We start from the raw sequence: 19407 nt of genomic DNA, 5'->3' as shown, positions 1-19407 counted from the left end.
CCTGGAAACTGGCATATAGCCTCTGAATTATGGGTCCAGGGAACTCTAGTTCAGTATAATATGTGAATCAAGCCCCTGAATGTTGGTTGATCTTCAAATATTCAGATAAAGGTTCTCTTCCTAGCTCACCTAGAGCTGCAAGAAATTGAACCTGGAAATTGGTGCATGTAATGATTGTAACCCACTTTTGAGTTATGCAGGTGTTTAGAGCATTTGGAAAAAAAAATATTTATTCAATTTTTAGATTTGGAAGCACACTTTCCTACTTCAGTTATTCAATTTCTAAATAACATGAAAGTTAGCAAGTCCAGGACTTAGTCTGAATCCTTAAAAGAAATTACATTCCAACTTCTATTCATTCTATAGATTTATTTAGGAGATTTTCAAATTATGTGTGGAAAGAACACATAGTTTATTTAGTATTATTTTAATCCACCTCAGTATTAATGGACTGTGAGTGGGGTAAAAGAAAATCAAATACAAAAGCAAAAGTAAATTCTTACTGTAAAGAGTAAAATTAATATCATTAAAAGTCATTAGTAACTAAATTATACTTCGAGCACAGTAAACAATGGAAGTACACAAGATGAAAGTCATTGCAAACAATAAAGGCATTACAGTTAAAAACCAGTAATTACTAAATTTACCTAATATAAAGGCTTAAGGTCAGAGTCAAATAAAACTGCTTTAGTTTCTTCATGAAAGACAACAGGGTCAGGGCCATCCATACTTCTGGGGAGGGTATTCTATAAAATGGAGGCACCATTGGGAAGCTGATTACCTGGTCCATGATCCAGGTAATTCAAAAGGAGAGACTTGCAACAGGCCCTCTTTTGATGACTAAATGGGTTCACTTTTGGAATACCCAAAATGTAGACATACATATATGCCATTATCTTACTATGAGGGCAATTCAGAAACAACAACAACAACAACAATAATAGAGTTGGAAGGGACCTTGGAGTTCTTCTAGTCCAAACCCCTGCTCAGGCAGGAAACCCTATACCATTTCAGACAAATGGTTGTTCAGTCTCTTGTTAAAAACTTCCAGTGTTGGAGAATTCACAACTTCTGGAGGCAGGTTGTTCCACTGATTAATTGTTCTAACTGTCAGGAAGTTTCTCCTTAGTTCTAGGTTGCTTCTCTCTTTGATTAGTTTCCATCCATTGCTTCTTGTCCTGCCTTCAGGTGCTTTGGAAAAGGAGGACTCCCTCTTCTTTGTGGCAACCCCTGAGATATTAGAACACTGCTATCATGTCCCCCCTTGTCCTTCTCTTCATTAAACTAGACATACCCAATTCCAGCAACTGTTCTTTATATGTTGATTACCTCTGTTTGGTTATCAATGACAGACACTCGCAGATACAGAACTTTTATTATACACATTAGAAAACTACAACATTACATTACTTTTTGACATAATCGCCATTCAAATTGAGGCACTTGTCATAATATCTTACAAAGTTTGAAATTCCTTAGTAGTAGTTACTTGGCGCCAAATCTGGGCTATAGGGAACTGCTTCAAAAGTTCTTGGGTGCATCTAGTAGTGTGCGGACGAGCATTATCGTGAACCAACACCACACTGGAAGTGGTGCCATAGAAAATTTAACATAATTTCTAAGAGAAGACATTTAAGGAAAAGGCAGATGCATCAGAATTTTCTACCTAAATAGTGACTGAGCAAAACAGCTTTACTTAGCCAGAAATGGAGTATTATCCACCCCCATCCCCTAAGACTAAGTACACAACCATTACACCATGAGCAAATTGCCTGGATGTGACAGCTTTCAGGCATCACTAACAATTAGCAGTCTCATCTTTGCAAGAGATTTAGAAACACTGACTCCTGCATTGTGGATCACTTCCCAGGAATGAATCTGAGTGACAGAAGTGGGACCTATCCAAATAATTAATTATGTAGGAAGACAAAATAGGAGATCTCAGAGCTTCTTGGCAAACAATACTTCTCAAGGGCAAAATTAAGACCAGAATTCATTTTCAAGAAAAGGCTCCAGCTACCTTTTGTCTCCCACCAAATCAATGAACAATGTAGGTAATCAAAACCTGCTTTTAAAAAAAGAATTACAGTACATGTCTCCAGTCACTATTCCTATTGGCTGTCTTCTGGGGTTTCAAGTGTTAATTTTTTCCCCCTTAAAATTGCCCTCTCTCCTCTCCCAACCCTCTTCCTATTAGGCAGGGCCTTGCTGAACAGCAAACAGCAGGAAACTCACATTGGAGGTGTTCCAGCTGTCAGTCACAAGCATGTTTCTTTCCAACAATCTCTGTGTTGTTTGAACTGTTGTTTTTCTGCCAACAGCACAATGGAGCTTAGTTATTCATTGAAGGAGGGGGGGGGAAAGGCTGAAAGAAGGCACCGCCCTCCATTCACAACCAATTTGGAATACTCCATCCATTCACAAAAAACCCTCTATCCTCACAGCTGAGCACTACCAATCAGGAGAAGGGAAATGACACTTAAGATTATAACAGAGACCAGCTGTCCTACAGAGAGGAGCTTGTACTGTGGATGTTTATGTAAGGAATTCAAACACTGCAGAAATGTCTTGAATAAATAAGAAGGAGCTACTATTTCACAGAGTTCACTGCAACCCAAATGATTGTGCAACACAACTTGTGGTGAGGTCCGGAAATGCCCCTTGACAAGGAGAAAGAAAAAAAACTAAAAATTATTTTAAAAAGTAACTTTTTCTTTGCTGCCCATTATTGCGGACAGCAAATTTGTCTTTTAATGCTTGTGGATTCCTTTAATCAGTTCTTTTATCCCTATTTATGGCAAGAATTAAGAAATTTAAATACTAATCCCAGTGTAACACACTTGTTTTGTTCAAGAACTACCATAGCATGAATAATTGACAGAGAAGTTTGGTTGCTGAAAGTAAGAGCAAAAAATAGGATCTTGAAGGGGCAAGAGTTCTAGAACAGTAGCTCCCAATCTTGGGTTCCAGATTACATCTGGCTTAAATTAGACTACAGCTATAATACTCCCAATGATTGTGATAGAATCAAGGTTGGAATAGAGTATAGCCCATATTAACATAAAGAGAAAAGATTTTTCTTTTAGTCTATTCCAGATTATCCAATCCATACTCCATTGTTCTCTGTCTTCTGATCACACACAAAGCTGCCTCTTCCTAGCACCTCCCTTTTTTTCCTGTCTAGCACTTGGGCCATTTTTGAATTCCAAGAATTGGCCCATCTAAGTGCTGGATAAGGTAGCACCCATGTAATACAAAATACAGGATTTGGGAATGCTCTTGGATTTCAAATTATCAATGGATGTAAATATGACCTTAATGACCAGGAGTACTTATGTACAACTAGTAAATTAACTCCAGCCATTTCTGGATGAAGATAGCCTGCCCTCAGCAATATACATGCTGGTAATCTTCTGGCTGGATTATTCTAATCCATTTTATGTACGGCTGCTGTTGAAGTCAGTTGACACTAAAGTTGGTGCAGAATACTGCAGCCAGGAAAGGATATGAGCACAGAATACGGGAATATGTTATTTCTGCTCTGTGAGTATAACACTGGCTTTCAACAGTATACCAGGTCCAATTTAATATGCTGATATTTATCTTTAGAGTCTTTAATGGATCTGGATCTGGATATCTGAAACAGTGCCTAATTCAGTACTGGCCATGTCACAATGTGAGATTTGAGGAGTGACTGCTGACCATGCGAAGCTGCTAGGCCATTTGTTTATGACAAACGTTTTCAATAGCAGCACCAGAGTTTAGGAAAAGTCAACCCCTCTCTTTGGATTTGTAGAAAGTGGCTAAATGCCTGTTTATTTTGATTCATGAATGACACTATCAAAACTGGTTTTAAACTGTTTTACCATTAATAACTATCTTTGGTTCTAAGCTTATTTTAATGTTTTGAAATGTTAATGGCTTTTAAATTCTCATTAGTTTTATCATTGCAAGAAACCCCGAGTGTTGTGAGTAGTTATAAATATATAAATCAAATCACCATCTTACACATTGTCTCCTCACCCTTCCCCATCACAGTGCTCAGCCTTCATTCTTCCCACCCATTGCTCACCTCTTCAGAATAGTGCATTATTGCAGATTATTGGTTATATAATTCATCATTATAATAATTGAATGTATTATTATAATTATTACTAGATATGTATATGATTAACTGAACAGAAACATATTATATTTTTAAGTCTGGAATATTTACTGGAGCTGGACTCAGGAATCATTCTTGGCTTATTTTTTAATTACACTCTATCAAATTTTGAATTTGATGCAAAACTTACCATGATAAAATGGATCATGAAAAGAGCAACCAGCTATTATTTTTGTGCATTCTTTCACATTTGTTCTTAGCTAATGAAAATTAATATTAGCTAAAGAAGAACTATTGATTTGGGATGCTGTGAGACTGAGCAATAAAGTATTAATTTCATTTCATTTAATTTTGATGGAAAATTGTTCAGCTAATTACTGTCTTCTATGAAATTTAAATAAATCCTAGGATGAATTTCTAATTTTTCATATACATTTAAACTTGAATAAATGCAAATCTTAGCCAGTGCTTTTTAGTAGGCAATTACTCCCCCCTTTTTAAACACTTATAAACTCTCCCTTGATAGCCAACAACCTTCTGCCTTTCAAATCTGTTAGGGCACAACTTAGTTTCCTGAATTGGGATGACAAGACTTATAGTCCATGCTACCTGGAGTACTTCAGATTACAGGAGGCAGCTTCATTGCTGCCCAATCAATCAATCAATCAATCAATCAATCTCAACTAGATTCTTTCTCTCTCCTATTCCAGCTCTCTCCATACAAAGGACAACAGAAATGTATAATCAAAACATTTTAAGAAGCTATCCAGAACCCGTGTGGGCAGACCGGCTTTTCATATTTCAATTAGGGATCATCCCCCCCCCTTTGTAAAACAAATGGCTTATGCAAAAATCTGCTGGATGAAAACAAAAACCGGAAAAGGGCAAAATTGGAATTGTGTTGACTCCTCACACAACCTTCCTTGGCAAGGTTTTTTGGAAGTAGCTTGCCATTGCCCATTTCCTAGGGCTGAGATGGACCAAGTAGCCCAAGGTCATCCAGCTGGCTTTGTGTCTAAGACAGTGCTAGAGTGACAGAATGTGACTGGCCCAAGAGAGTGACTTTGTGCCTAAGGTAGGATTACAACCCACAGTCTCCTAGTTTCTAGTCAGGTGCCTTAACACTCTACTAAAATGCAGTCTTTCTATAAAAAGTGGGGTCCTGAAATAAGAAGAAAAAGCCTGATTTTCGAATAAAGCTGTCCCCTTCCTAACATAGCATGCAATTGATTGGATGCCAAAGAGATAGTTCTGGAGAACTCTGGACCTCCAGGCTTAAAAATCAAAGCCCCATTGCAATTTAAAGGCCTAATGGAAAAATTAAGACAATTATCTAAATAGACTGGCTACTTATGCTAAGATAAATTTTGCTGAACAATGCTGGACAAAGAGGCAACATCCATGGACAGAAGAATATCTTGTTCAGTACTATGACTCCCGATTCAAAAAGTGATATTTTGTACAACCCTGGGGTTGGCTTCTGAGCAGATAAAGATATGTTCAAACCAGGTACCAAAATATTTTTAAAAACCTTTAATAATAAGCCAAGAACAAAAAAAAGAAAATTGTTTTCTTTGATATTCCAAGGAAACAATGAAACTTAATCCATTACTAGAATCTGCAATAGTTACAGTGCTACTAGATAAAAAGAATTACGAATAGCAGGAAAGTGGACTTTGAAGTGTGCAATATTGAGTGGATCCCCATGCCAACATCCAGTGAAAGAGTTCTGGAGTGCCTTCAAATTATATTATGCACACACACTTTTGTATGTCTGCATACATGTACTGCAAAAGTATATGTTCTAATATCCTCACCATAATTAGAGTCTGAAAAGACAAGTGGTTGGTATACCTATAAGATGTATCACATCAGGTCAAAGCCAGGAGAAAGTCAGGAATATAAGATTATTAGAGTGAGTGGTGTCTTAGGTTTTTAATCTTTCCTACTGTACACAGGCAACAGCAAAGCAAGCAAATAATGCTAACTGCCTTTAGCAGGAGGTGGCTCAGTTCAGTTAAAGAATTGCAAAGACTTGCCTTTTCTCATTCGACTTTTTCCCTATATAAATCAAATGAGCCAAAATAAATAACCAGCGGAATCATGCGATGCAGCTAGATTAAACTATGTTATGCGATCACATGCTTCACTCCCCCCTTTCTTATTGAAAATCTCCTACATACAGAAAATCAGAGCATCAAAGGCAAGACAAACTTAAAAAAAACTTTAAAATAAAATATAACACAAAAAATGCACCCCATTTTCTGATGAGGAAAATAAAATACAATTCTTTATTTTTAAAATGCCAAACAGAACTGTCCAGCAGAAGCAGAACTAAATAATTCTTCTGATATAAACCAGTAATAACATGACAATTTTCCCTGTAGTTTTAATGACCAGCATATATTTTGGAGCAAGCCCAGGTTGCAGGCTATAAAATAGAACCCTAGCCAAAGAGAATTCCCAGTGGCCCAAATGAAGCAATTCATATATCAGAATGAAAAACATTTGGAAGTTAGGGAAAAAGTGCTTAGGTATTCTGTTCTGTTGCTCTTATTCAGAGAAAAGAACAAATGGATAATTCTTTTTCTGGGCTGGGGAGGGGAAAAATCTTCCCAATTTAGAACTATCACAAGAGACACATATGACTTCCCGTGTTGCTCCTTTATAACAGTGCACAAAAGCTTCAGAGCTTTGCTTAATACCTATGAAGGCAAGCAGCAGTTTTGCTTTATTTTATTTATCAAAAAAAAATTTAAAATATTTGCATTACAGGTAGTCGATTTACAACCCAAAATTTATGTTGCTAAGTCAAACAGTTGTTAAGTGAATTTTACCCCTCTTTAAGACCTTTTTTGCCGCAGTTATTAAGTGAATCGCAGCGGTTTTTAAGTTAGTAACACAGTTGTTAAGTGAATCTGGCTTCCCCATTGACTTTGCTTGTTAAAAGGTCACAAAAAGGTAATCACGTGATCTCAGGGCACTGCAACTGTCGTAAGTATGAGTCAGTTGCCAAGCATCTGGATTTTGATCACGTAACCATGGAGGTGCTGCAACGGTTGTGAGGAAAAGGGTCACAAAGTCACTTTTTTCAGTGCTGTTGTAACTTTGAATGAAGACTAAGTGAACTATTGTAAGTCGAGGAATACCTGTACTATTTTAACCCCACACGAGTGGGGTCTTTGTATCTCACCCCTTTCCACTATGGATATTCCAGGTCATTCACGTTCAGAGGATCCAAGAAAATAATGAGGTATAAAACATCTGCCGCCGAAGGTACAAAGACATACTTTTTATTTTAAGAATTTGTAAATGGTCACCCAGCAATGCAGTTGTGCAGACGGGGCAAAAAAAAAGAGAGAAGTTTTGCCACAAGTAACATCAGAAGCACCATCCTCCAATGGGCGTATCCCACAACACAGTGCTAATTGTGCATTTATGCTACTCTTACCCTAGGGAAAGAAACTTTCTTCCTTAAATCAAATTGTTACCAACACAACAAATGCTATCAACTGTTATCTTTCATCCCCCCCCCCCCCAAAAAAGAGGAAATGCATATTAAGATACAAGCACTCTAAAAAGGATAGAGACAGTAAGATCAAAAAATAGTTTTTAAGTGAAAAAAGAAGACAAGAACGTTAACTTATAGCAGCCTATCTCTACTTGTTTTCTTCTGTGAAGGAAACTGAATCTAAGACATCTGGAAAATATAGCACTAAATTGGGGAAAATCCTTCTAGCTGCTGTTCTTATTGTTTTGAGAGTTTTAAATTAGAGGAAGACATGCACAGAGACATACTGGTGCCTTTGCTTTCATAAACATTATACTTTAAACATTCAATATCAACAGGTACTTCAGATTTTGAATTTATGCAATTATATAATCAGAAGCATCAAAAGAAAGAAAAATCTTCCAACATTATCTTCCCAGAATTGAAACTACATTTAAAACACTTACGCTAATCCCGCGCATAGCAGACAAGCATTTAAAACAAGGACAGAATCAACTGTATCCTTAATAACTCCAACGCAATATGCATTCACTTGGCACGAAGCCTCGCCAGTTTAAATGGGATTTACTTCTAAGTAAACATGTTTGTGATTAACCCAATAGTCATATGTTGATTTTTGTGCCAGAATCCACAATAATAATTTTAACCATGAATCATACACTATAAATCAATGCCATGCTAGCAGAGCCTGAAAAAAAAGTTTTCAGTGTGCAAATGGTGCCCCCTTTTATTTATTTATTTATTTCTTATATTACAGTATTCCTCTTCTTTATAGCAAGCTTTACTGCTATTGGGTTTCACAAATGCAAGGGAGGTCTTTGATCTGTAGATTTTCCTCTTCAGATTTCTTTCTAAAAAAGGCAATGCTCAACTCTCACCAAATTACTATAGCACCTGGTAGTGAGTTTTGTAGGACTGTGTTTTAAATCAGTTATAGTTTAGTTAATTTATAGTTTGACCAATTGTAACTTGGAAGCTTTAGCTTGGCTTCATGTGCCCCCTGGAAACCTCTGTCATGGCCTCCAGAGTCCTCCAAAAGGCATTACTAATTTGTACTTTTAATGTGACTGATGAAGAAGATTATGAAATCAATGCTTGGAGAGTAACCATATTAATTATATTTAATTTTAATTAAATTTAACACAATATAAATTGACTCTTAATTTTTGCCCTGCTCCACTAGCTACTTTTAGGGTGTGACTCTCAGAAGTTGAGGTACCCATATTGTAGAGAGTAGATTTTTGAACCATTTAATTAGGGATACTTTTTAAAAAAAAAATCTAAACCCAGAAGGATTTAACACCGCATTACCAAACAAATTATTCTTCCAGATAAAAACCCATTCATTCATATGTAAAGTTGCTTCCAATGGAAATATTTTCTGCCATACTGTTGGCTTCTCCAGTGCAAGAAAGCTATGTTTACTGGGACTACCTTTCTTTTAGAAGACATTTGGTTTTTTCATATAATCCTTCAGGTTCTGGGCTGGCAAAGCCTGCAGAGAGGTATCTGAACACATCTCTGCTAGCAACAGATCCTCCCACACAGCCTAACACACAGCCTAACTTCAGTTTCTACTGCTCCCAGCAAGAACTGGAAGGGTTGGGCTAGAATGTCAACATAGGGAGAAAATTTCTTACTCCAGGCTCCCTTTCATCTCCAAAGGAGGGAAGGGAAGGGACACACACACACACACAATCTTTCACACACACATACAAGCAAACATGTTGCCTGTCTGGAGAAACTCTCATGGCAACCTTCCCATTCACTTCAAAGTAATCAAAAGACAATAATTAACATGCATTTACTGTAGCGCAAGATATTCCACTGCAAGCTGTGACAGAGCTGAAATCAAGAATCCGTTCCTCTGCAGGCTATATGTTTTTTCGCCTTGGGATACTGTGGCAACCAGAACAGCTAAGCAAAAGTTTAAAAAGCCCCCTGTCCCAAATAAACGTCTTCACCTTAGCAATGTTTTCACCTTAGGTTCTTGCAGTACATTAAGACCACAGCTGAAAACTGTGCGTGAAACATGTTGGTGTTAAGAGGTAAAAACAGGCCCAGGAACTGATTATTAAACCTTACAGACAAGAGGAAAACTCTTGGCAATACAGCGCCGAGCACTCTGGTAGCTGCCTTCATAGAATTGCGGCCTGCCAGTGACTAATACTCCCTAAAGCTGCTCAGGTTTCACCAGCAAAGCTTTGTCCTTCATAGCTTCACGAGCTATAGCTCTAATAGCCAGGAAAGTCACTGAGGGAATTAGAGGCACAAGGCTGGCGAGAGTGCTTTTGTGTGCTCACCAGCAAATGGATTTTAATATCTCTTTCATTATGAAGTATTCATGGGGGCTTGAAAGGATTCTGCGGAAATCAAGGTTAGGCACAGCCTCAAAGGTTTTCGCACAAATATTCCAAAGTTCTCCAGTTAAAGCAACGCCGTTAACAGAGCCTCCAACACCATACCTTTTCTATTCATACCCCCTCCTCCCCTTCCCCCCCAAGTGACACGGACTTCACAAGTCCCACAAACATGCACACGCTGGAATTGCAGTCTGTTAATAAAGGTGACACACAAACACAAGGACCAAGGGAACAAGTCACTTATTTTGTAACATTTTGTAGTCTTCGGGGCAAGAAAACCAAAGATTAAGAATGTGACTTATTGGTGTTAAACTATCTTGCTGGTGTTAAACTATCTTGCTGAAATGGTAAAGATTTTGGATATTTGAAGAACTAATTAAATGAATAATTTTTATTAACACGGAGGAGATGGATTGTTTAAGTTTAGACTTTGGAGTTAGAGATATTAATATTTGTGTACTTGTATTTGAATATTAGCCTAGGTTGGTTTGGGAAGTCCGGGGGGTGGGGGGATGGGATANGGCTTTGTGTCTAAGACAGTGCTAGAGTGACAGAATGTGACTGGCCCAAGAGAGTGACTTTGTGCCTAAGGTAGGATTACAACCCACAGTCTCCTAGTTTCTAGTCAGGTGCCTTAACACTCTACTAAAATGCAGTCTTTCTATAAAAAGTGGGGTCCTGAAATAAGAAGAAAAAGCCTGATTTTCGAATAAAGCTGTCTCCTTCCTAACATAGCATGCAATTGATTGGATGCCAAAGAGATAGTTCTGGAGAACTCTGGACCTCCAGGCTTAAAAATCAAAGCCCCATTGCAATTTAAAGGCCTAATGGAAAAATTAAGACAATTATTTAAATAGACTGGCTACTTATGCTAAGATAAATTTTGCTGAACAATGCTGGACAAAGAGGCAACATCCATGGACAGAAGAATATCTGGTTCAGAACTGTGACTCCCGATTCAAAAAGTGATATTTTGTACAACCCTGGGGTTGGCTTCTGAGCAGATAAAGATATATTCAAACCAGGTACCAAAATATTTTTAAAAACCTTTAATAATAAGCCAAGAACAAAAAAAAGAAAATTGTTTTCTTTGATATTCTAAGGAAACAATGAAACTTAATCCATTACTAGAATCTGCAATAGTTACAGTGCTACTAGATAAAAAGAATTACGAATAGCAGGAAAGTGGACTTTGAAGTGTGCAATATTGAGTGGATCCCCATGCCAACATCCAGTGAAAGAGTTTTGGAGTGCCTTCAAATTATATTATGCACACACACTTTTGTATGTCTGCATACATGTACTGCAAAAGTATATGTTCTAATATCCTCACCATAATTAGAGTCTGAAAAGACAAGTGATTGGTATAACTATAAGATGTATCACATCAGGTCAAAGCCAGGAGAAAGTCAGGAATATAAGATTATTAGAGTGAGTGGTGTCTTAGGTTTTTAATCTTTCCTACTGTACACAGGCAACAGCAAAGCAAGCAAATAATGCTGAAACAACACCAAATGTGTTCTAGACATAGTGCTTTATGCCAGTGTGGCTCTGCCCCATACCCTGATGCCAAAATAGAGTTAAAACTAAACTGCCTTTAGCAGGAGGTGGCTCAGTTCAGTTAAAGAATTGCAAAGACTTGCCTTTTCTCATTCGACTTTTTCCCTATATAAATCAAATGAGCCAAAATAAATAACCAGCGGAATCATGCGATGCAGCTAGATTAAACTATGTTATGAGATCACATGCTTCACTCCCCCCTTTCTTATTGAAAATCTCCTACATGCAGAAAATCAGAGCATCAAAGGCAAGACAAACTTAAAAAAACCTTTAAAATAAACTATAACACAAAAAATGCACCCCATTTTCTGATGAGGAAAATAAAATACAATTCTTTATTTTTAAAATGCCAAACAGAACTGTCCAGCAGAAGCAGAACTAAACAATTCTTCTGATATAGACCAGTAATAACATGACAATTTTCCCTGTAGTTTTAATGACCAGCATATATTTTGGAGCAAGCCCAGGTTGCAGGCTATAAAATATAACCCTAGCCAAAGAGAATTCCCAGTGGCCCAAATGAAGCAATTCATACATCAGAATGAAAAACATTTGGAAGTTAGGGAAAAAGTGCTTAGGTATTCTATTCTGTTGCTCTTATTCAGAGAAAAGAACAAATGGATAATTCTTTTTCTGGGCTGGGGAGGGGAAAAATCTTCCCAATTTAGAACTATCACAAGAGACACATATGACTTCCCGTGTTGCTCCTTTATAACAGTGCACAAAAGCTTCAGAGCTTTGCTTAATACCTATGAAGGCAAGCAGCAGTTTTGCTTTATTTTATTTATCAAAAAAATATTTAAAATATTTGCATTACAGGTAGTCGATTTACAACCCAAAATTTATGTTGCTAAGTCAAACAGTTGTTAAGTGAATTTTACCCCTCTTTTTTTGCTGCAATTATTAAGTGAATCACAATGGTTTTTAAGTTAGTAACACAGTTGTTAAGTGAATCTGGCTTCTCCATTGACTTTGCTTGTTAAAAGGTCACAAAAAGGTAATCACGTGATCTCAGGGACTGCAACTGTCATAAGTACGAGTCAGTTGCCAAGCATCTGGATTTTGATCACGTAACCATGCAGGTGCTGCAACGGTTGTGTGGAAAAGGGTCACAAAGTCACTTTTTTCAGTGCTGTTGTAACTTTGAATGAAAACTAAGTGAACTATTGTAAGCCGAGGAATACCTGTACTATTTTAACCCCACACAAGTGGGGTCTTTGTATCTCACCCCTTTCCACTATGGATATTCCAGGTCATTCACGTTCAGAGGATCCAAGAAAATAATGAGGTATAAAACATCTGCCGCCGAAGGTACAAAGACATACTTTTTATTTTAAGAATTTGTAAATGGTCACCCAGCAATGCAGTTGTGCAGACGGGGCAAAAAAAAAGAGAGAAGTTTTGCCACAAGTAACATCAGAAGCACCATCCTCCAATGGGCGTATCCCACAACACAGTGCTAATTGTGCATTTATGCTACTCTTACCCTAGGGAAAGAAACTTTCTTCCTTAAATCAAATTGTTACCAACACAACAAATGCTATCAACTGTATCTTTCATCCAAAAAAAAAAAAAAGAGGAAATGCATATTAAGATACAAGCACTCTAAAAAGGATAGAGACAGTAAGATCAAAAAATAGTTTTTAAGTGAAAAAAGAAGACAAGAACGTTAACTTATAGCAGCCTATCTCTACTTGTTTTCTTCTGTGAAGGAAACTGAATCTAAGACATCTGGAAAATATAGTACTAAATTGGGGAAAATCCTTCTAGCTGCTGTTCTTATTGTTTTGAGAGTTTTAAATTAGAGGAAGACATGCACAGAGACATACTGGTGCCTTTGCTTTCATAAACATTATACTTAAAACATTCAATATCAACAGGTACTTCAGATTTTGAATTTATGCAATTATATAATCAGAAGCATCAAAAGAAAGAAAAATCTTCCAACATTATCTTCCCAGAATTGAAAATACATTTAAAACACTTACACTAATCCCGCGCATAGCAGACAAGCATTTAAAACAAGGACAGAATCAACTGTATCCTTAATAACTCCAACGCAATATGCATTCACTTGGCACGAAGCCTCGCCAGTTTAAATGGGATTTACTTCTAAGTAAACATGTTTGTGATTAACCCAATAGTCATATGTTGATTTTTGTGCCAGAATCCACAATAATAATTTTAACCATGAATCATACACTATAAATCAATGCCATGCTAGCAGAGCCTGAAAAAAAAGTTTTCAGTGTGCAAATGGTGCCCCCCATTTTATTTATTTATTTCTTATATTACAGTATTCCTCTTCTTTATAGCAAGCTTTACTGCTACTGGGTTTCACAAATGCAAGGGAGGTCTTTGATCTGTAGATTTTCCTCTTCAGATTTCTTTCTAAAAAAGGCAATGCTCAACTCTCACCAAATTACTATAGCACCTGGTAGTGAGTTTTGTAGGACGGTGTTTTAAATCAGTTATAGTTTAGTTAATTTATAGTTTGACCAATTGTAACTTGGAAGCTTTAGCTTGGCTTCATGTGCCCCCTGGAAACCTCTGTCATGGCCTCCAGAGTCCTCCAAAAGGCATTACTAATTTGTACTTTTAATGTGACTGATGAAGAAGATTATGAAATCAATGCTTGGAGAGTAACCATATTAATTATATTTAATTTTAATTAAATTTAACACAATATAAATTGACTCTTAATTTTTGCCCTGCTCCATTAGCTACTTTTAGGGTGTGACTCTCAGAAGTTGAGGTACCCATATTGTAGAAAGTAGATTTTTGAACCATTTAATTAGGGATACTTTTTTTTTAAAAAAAAAATCTAAATCCAGAAGGATTTAACACCGCATTACCAAACAAATTATTCTTCCAGATAAAAACCCATTCATTCATATGTAAAGTTGCTTCCAATGGAAATATTTTCTGCCATACTGTTGGCTTCTCCAATGCAAGAAAGCGACGTTTACTGGGACTACCTTTCTTTTAGAAAACATTTGTTTTTTTCATATAATCCTTCAGGTTCTGGGCTGGCAAAGCCTGCAGAGAGGTATCTGAACACATCTCTGCTAACAACAGATCCTCCCACACAGCCTAACACACAGCCTAACTTCAGTTTCTACTGCTCCCAGCAAGAACTGGAAGGGTTGGGCTAGAATGTCAACATAGAGAGAAAATTTCTTACTCCAGGCTCCCTTTCATCTCCAAAGGAGGGAAGGGAAGGGACACACACACACACACACACAATCTTTCACGCACACATACAAGCAAACATGTTGCCTGTCTGGAGAAACTCTCATGGCAACCTTCCCATTCACTTCAAAGTAATCAAAAGACAATAATTAACATGCATTTACTGTAGCGCAAGATATTCCACTGCAAGCTGTGACAGAGCTGAAATCAAGAATCCGTTCCTCTGCAGGCTATATGTTTTTTCGCCTTGGGATACTGTGGCAACCAGAACAGCTAAGCAAAAGTTTAAAAAGCCCCCTGTCCCAAATAAACGTCTTCACCTTAGCAATGTTTTCACCTTAGGTTCTTGCAGTACATTAAGACCACAGCTGAAAACTGTGCATGAAACATGTTGGTGTTAAGAGGTAAAAACAGGCTCAGGAACTGATTATTAAACCTTACAGACAAGAGGAAAACTCTTGGTGATACAGCGCCGAGCACTCTGGTAGCTGCCTTCATAGAATTGCGGCCTGCCAGTGACTAATACTCCCTAAAGCTGCTCAGGTTTCACCAGCAAAGCTTTGTCCTTCATAGCTTCACGAGCTATAGCTCTAATAGCCAGGAAAGTCACTGAGGGAATTAGAGGCACAAGGCTGGCGAGAGTGCTTTTGTGTGCTCACCAGCAAATGGATTTTAATATCTCTTTCATTATGAAGTATTCATGGGGGCTTGAAAGGATTCTGCGGAAATCAAGGTTAGGCACAGCCTCAAAGGTTTTCGCACAAATATTCCAAAGTTCTCCAGTTAAAGCAACGCCGTTAACAGAGCCTCCAACACCACACCTTTTCTATTCATACCCCCTCCTCCCCTTCCCCCCCAAGTGACACGGACTTCACAAGTCCCACAAACATGCACACGCTGGAATTGCATTCTGTTAATAAAGGTGACACACAAACACAAGGACCAAGGGAACAAGTCACTTATTTTGTAACATTTTGTAGTCTTCGGGGCAAGAAAACCAAAGATTAAGAATGTGACTTACAGTTGTCAGACTGGAAATCTGGGACAAACTGTTCATCATCGGGAACTTGGGCTACAAAAAATGAGAAAAAAAAAATGAACTGGGTACCTGTTAAATAAATACATTCCAAGTATTTTGCAAAATATAATTGTGATCAATATTAAAGACTACCTTTGCTTGCGTTGCAGATAAGGTTCAAATAGGCATAGAAAAGGCTACGCCATGGCAACAAGTTTCATAGATAATTATAATCAGCAGCTAACAAAGAACAATAAAAATGTAGAAAGTTGTATCAATGGGATTTACCTTCAGCTAACCAAGCCTCCTGAAGCTGACTAAGGTCTTGAAACAATTCTGAAAGAAAATAAAAAAAGGCTACTAAAAAGCTACAAAAATGTTTAGGTGTGTTATTAAGAATGGTAATGAGTCTACCTTCAGAATCATGAGCCAGATCAGTGTCTTGAAATTTTCTTTTCCTCTCATTCACTGGCCTTCCACGACATTCATCTGTGCAAGATTTCTAATGAAAGCAAAAAAATGTATCTACAGAGGGCAAATAGTCAAATAGCAAATAAATAAAACTTGGGATAAAAACTTGGGAAGATGTTAGTCGAGAAAATTCATGCACGAAGAAAACAGTTGCATAAAATGTATAACCATACAAGACATACCCCAGGAACCATGAAAGGGACTTGCTGGTCGTAAAAGCCATCCATTGTGTTTGCAGGTTCTTAAATATTCCTTTGAATGGTTTTAGCATTGAGCAACTCCAGGATAAGAAGGGTTCGAAATCTAGCTCCGGCAGATTTAAAACTGGAGAGAAGAGAAATTTTATTTTTTTTTTAAAAAAAAAAATCCTCAACCATTACATTTTAACAGACTTCTTCTAACAATATGTGAGCATAATTTGAAATTTTTGAGGATTATGTCATACTCCCCATTATAGTACTTTTCTTCAATTCATCTAGTTTTTATTACATTCATGTTTTTACCCTCATCTTAATTTTCTTTGCAACCAACAGACCATAGGTCTCAACTTTACTGGTGGTGTCACAGAATTACTATGGAAACAGTTATGATACCACAAAAAGCAAATTCCAATTACAAAGGGATGTATTACAAACTAAAGGGTCATCTATGTGGTCCAGAGCTAGAATATAAATAGCAACAAGTGCAAAGAAAATCAATTCTGTTGTGTAAGAGCTCAGCTTTCAGATAAAAGATACCTAAGGCCTGTTTTAGATAAACAGGGAAAGTAACTATGGGGGAACTTAAGCATGAGCTTACTAAATTTCTTTTCATTCAACATTATTTACTTCCTACAAAATGAATTCAGGATGGATACTTTTTAAAGTATTCCTGTTTTAGCAAAGGAAACTAAGAAACCCCAGATAACATATTGTTAAACACACTATGAATATAAATCTCTTAAGTCCTGAGAGAGGGCACTAAATAGCTCTCTCCTTTTATTGATGGAATTTTCAAGACTTTTAAGTAGCCTATGAATGTTTTTTCAAGGCAAGAGTTTTGTAATTAGTTCGTTTTTGCTAAAAGGTCGACAAAGATAAAACAATTATGCTCTAAAGAAAAGCTTCTGGAAAAGCTTATAGTACCGGAGAAGTGATTAAGAAAACAGCTTATGAGATCGTCTCTATCCTAGCAGATCAACGGTTGCAGACTATTTCTAAAAGCCAGCAAGAAAATCCAGAAACTGTCCACTAGAATTCTACAGAAAACCTCAATTTTTTTAAATTACCCGATCGGTTTTAAAATGTTTTGGCATCGAAAGCGATAAGTGAAAGATAAAATAGCACATTCACTACTTCGCATTTGGCGTTATAGCTGCTGTTTACCTTCTTCAACCCCTATGTGAAAAACCTGAAAAACCTTTCCACACAAGCCAAACAATGGAGTTACACTCCCCTCCCCCGCGCCGCGCGCGAATCTGGCCTAAGTTTTATGAATGGCAGAGCAAACGATCAGAGCAGGTATAGCGTAACTAGAACCCTAGCGCAGGGCCTCATTCACAATAACAAGGGACGCACTCCATTCATTAAACGCCTTCCGATAGACCACCCCCTCCCCCGAGCAGAACGCCGCGGAAAGGCTCAGCCCCCGCCCCCGCACTCACGGCTCCATTCACAGAAAACCAGCTCCATTCATAAAATCGCCCACATTCACAAAAAAAAAACCAAAAAAAAAAAACCACCACCAATCCTCTCAGCGAAGCCAGTGCCCGCTGCAGCCAGTGGCGGCGCGGCTGTACAGCTTTCCCTCGCAATTCTTCGCCATACTGTCTCTTCCATGCATTTCTTGCAACCCTTGCTCCCAATTCCCTCCCGAGATCCAGCGGACCCGAGTTAAAGTCGCAACGGTATTCTCCGCACGTCCCGCGATCCTCAGCATCTTGGAGATCTAAGCACCTGTCCCCCGAAAACCTGCTCCTGACGCCCACCGGAACTCACACGAGTCCACCGACCCCACAGCTCCGCGTCCTGGGCCCGGATTTTCACCCCGGACCCTGAAAGGCTAAACGAGCTTCGCCCCTCCTCACCTGCCGTTAGAACTATCGCGCTGCCGCGGTGCAGTCGCTAGAAGCCCTGTGTCGTCTTCGGGCTGCCGTCCAAGCCCCCGAACGGCCTCCAGAGCCCGCCTCGCCCCGTCCCCATTGGCCCACAATCCTGCCACAGCCTGTCAGTCACCGCTTGTTTACCCTACCAGGCACCCAATCGCACTCGTATGTCAGAACACCTCCCCGAGCGATCCTTAAACCCGCCTCTCGGCAACAATGAACTGCCTAATGTTTTTTTTTTTTTTTTTTTTCATTCGGGAAAATATAGCCAATCCAGTCGGTCTTAATTTACATATTTTTTGTCGAGAAGCCTTTCATTCATAAAAAAAGAGAGGAGGAAAAAAAAAAAAATCTCGCGTTCCGAGGGCGCGGCAGACTCCGGGAAAGATTTAAAGCGGTAGCTTACCACGGTGGCGTTTTTGCCCGCTGTGTGAGGCCGGCCGATCTCACTGGCCTGTCCACGGCTTGCGTTTGTGTTTGCGTACTTGCCTCGAAGTAGAGAGCTCGAGGGACGAAGGAAAAGTCGCCGTAGAAAGCGCCCTTTGATATGAATTGCATTCCAATGTCTGCATACTCTGAAAGCGCTTAGGGGGAAAAGCCCCGCTCAAAACCGTGGCTCCTGATCCCTGCCGCTATTGGATTTGGCATTCCTAACGTCCTCGGGTTTTCCGTGCAAACCGCGAATGTTTCGAATTTGGGACCCCTCGCCTGCTCCCCCGCAGGGTTTTTGCCTATTGTTGGGCACCTTCGGAGGCCGCTCAGCGGTCCTGGAGTGAAGACATTTTTCCCTTGCTCGTGGGTACACACACCTCTTAGCTTTCTGGATTGAATCCTGGCATTTGGAAATGGGCGCAGGGCCGCAGTCTCGCTGGCCTGTCCACAGCTTGTGTTTGTGTTTGTGTTTGTGTTTGGGCGTTGGAGCCGACGGTGCGTCTGTCTGCCTGCCTCGAGTCATTGTTTCTGTTCCTAGACATACAGCTGGACCTTCCAGGTACCAGACCAAACTCTACAAGAAACTTTGGGGGATAATACAAGTAGTCCTCGACTTACAACAGGTCATTCAAAATTATTCGCTGTTGAGACTTTAGAAAGAGTACAGAGAAG

The 19407-nt window shown here is 38.7% G+C and overlaps 1 protein-coding gene across 1 annotated transcript in view; it reads right to left on the bottom strand.

Moving 5' to 3' along the window:
* ETV5 (ETS variant 5) overlaps positions 1–18331 on the bottom strand; it is a 40595-nt gene extending 22264 nt beyond the window's left edge. The window contains exons 1-5 of the mRNA XM_015814143.1: positions 18286–18331; positions 16403–16544; positions 16164–16251; positions 16038–16085; positions 15753–15803 (exon numbers count right to left, since the gene is read on the bottom strand). Of these exons, the coding sequence (XP_015669629.1) occupies positions 15753–15803; positions 16038–16085; positions 16164–16251; positions 16403–16447 (232 nt within the window). The 5' untranslated portion in view covers positions 16448–16544; positions 18286–18331. The remainder of the gene's footprint in view (positions 1–15752; positions 15804–16037; positions 16086–16163; positions 16252–16402; positions 16545–18285) is intronic.
* Positions 18332–19407: the final 1076 nt, after the last annotated feature.

Source organism: Protobothrops mucrosquamatus, unplaced genomic scaffold, assembly GCF_001527695.2.
Source record: "Protobothrops mucrosquamatus isolate PMUCROS unplaced genomic scaffold, P.Mucros_1.0 scaffold225, whole genome shotgun sequence".
Lineage (NCBI taxonomy): Eukaryota > Metazoa > Chordata > Lepidosauria > Squamata > Viperidae > Protobothrops > Protobothrops mucrosquamatus.
This window is presented reverse-complemented; position numbering and strand designations above follow the sequence as displayed.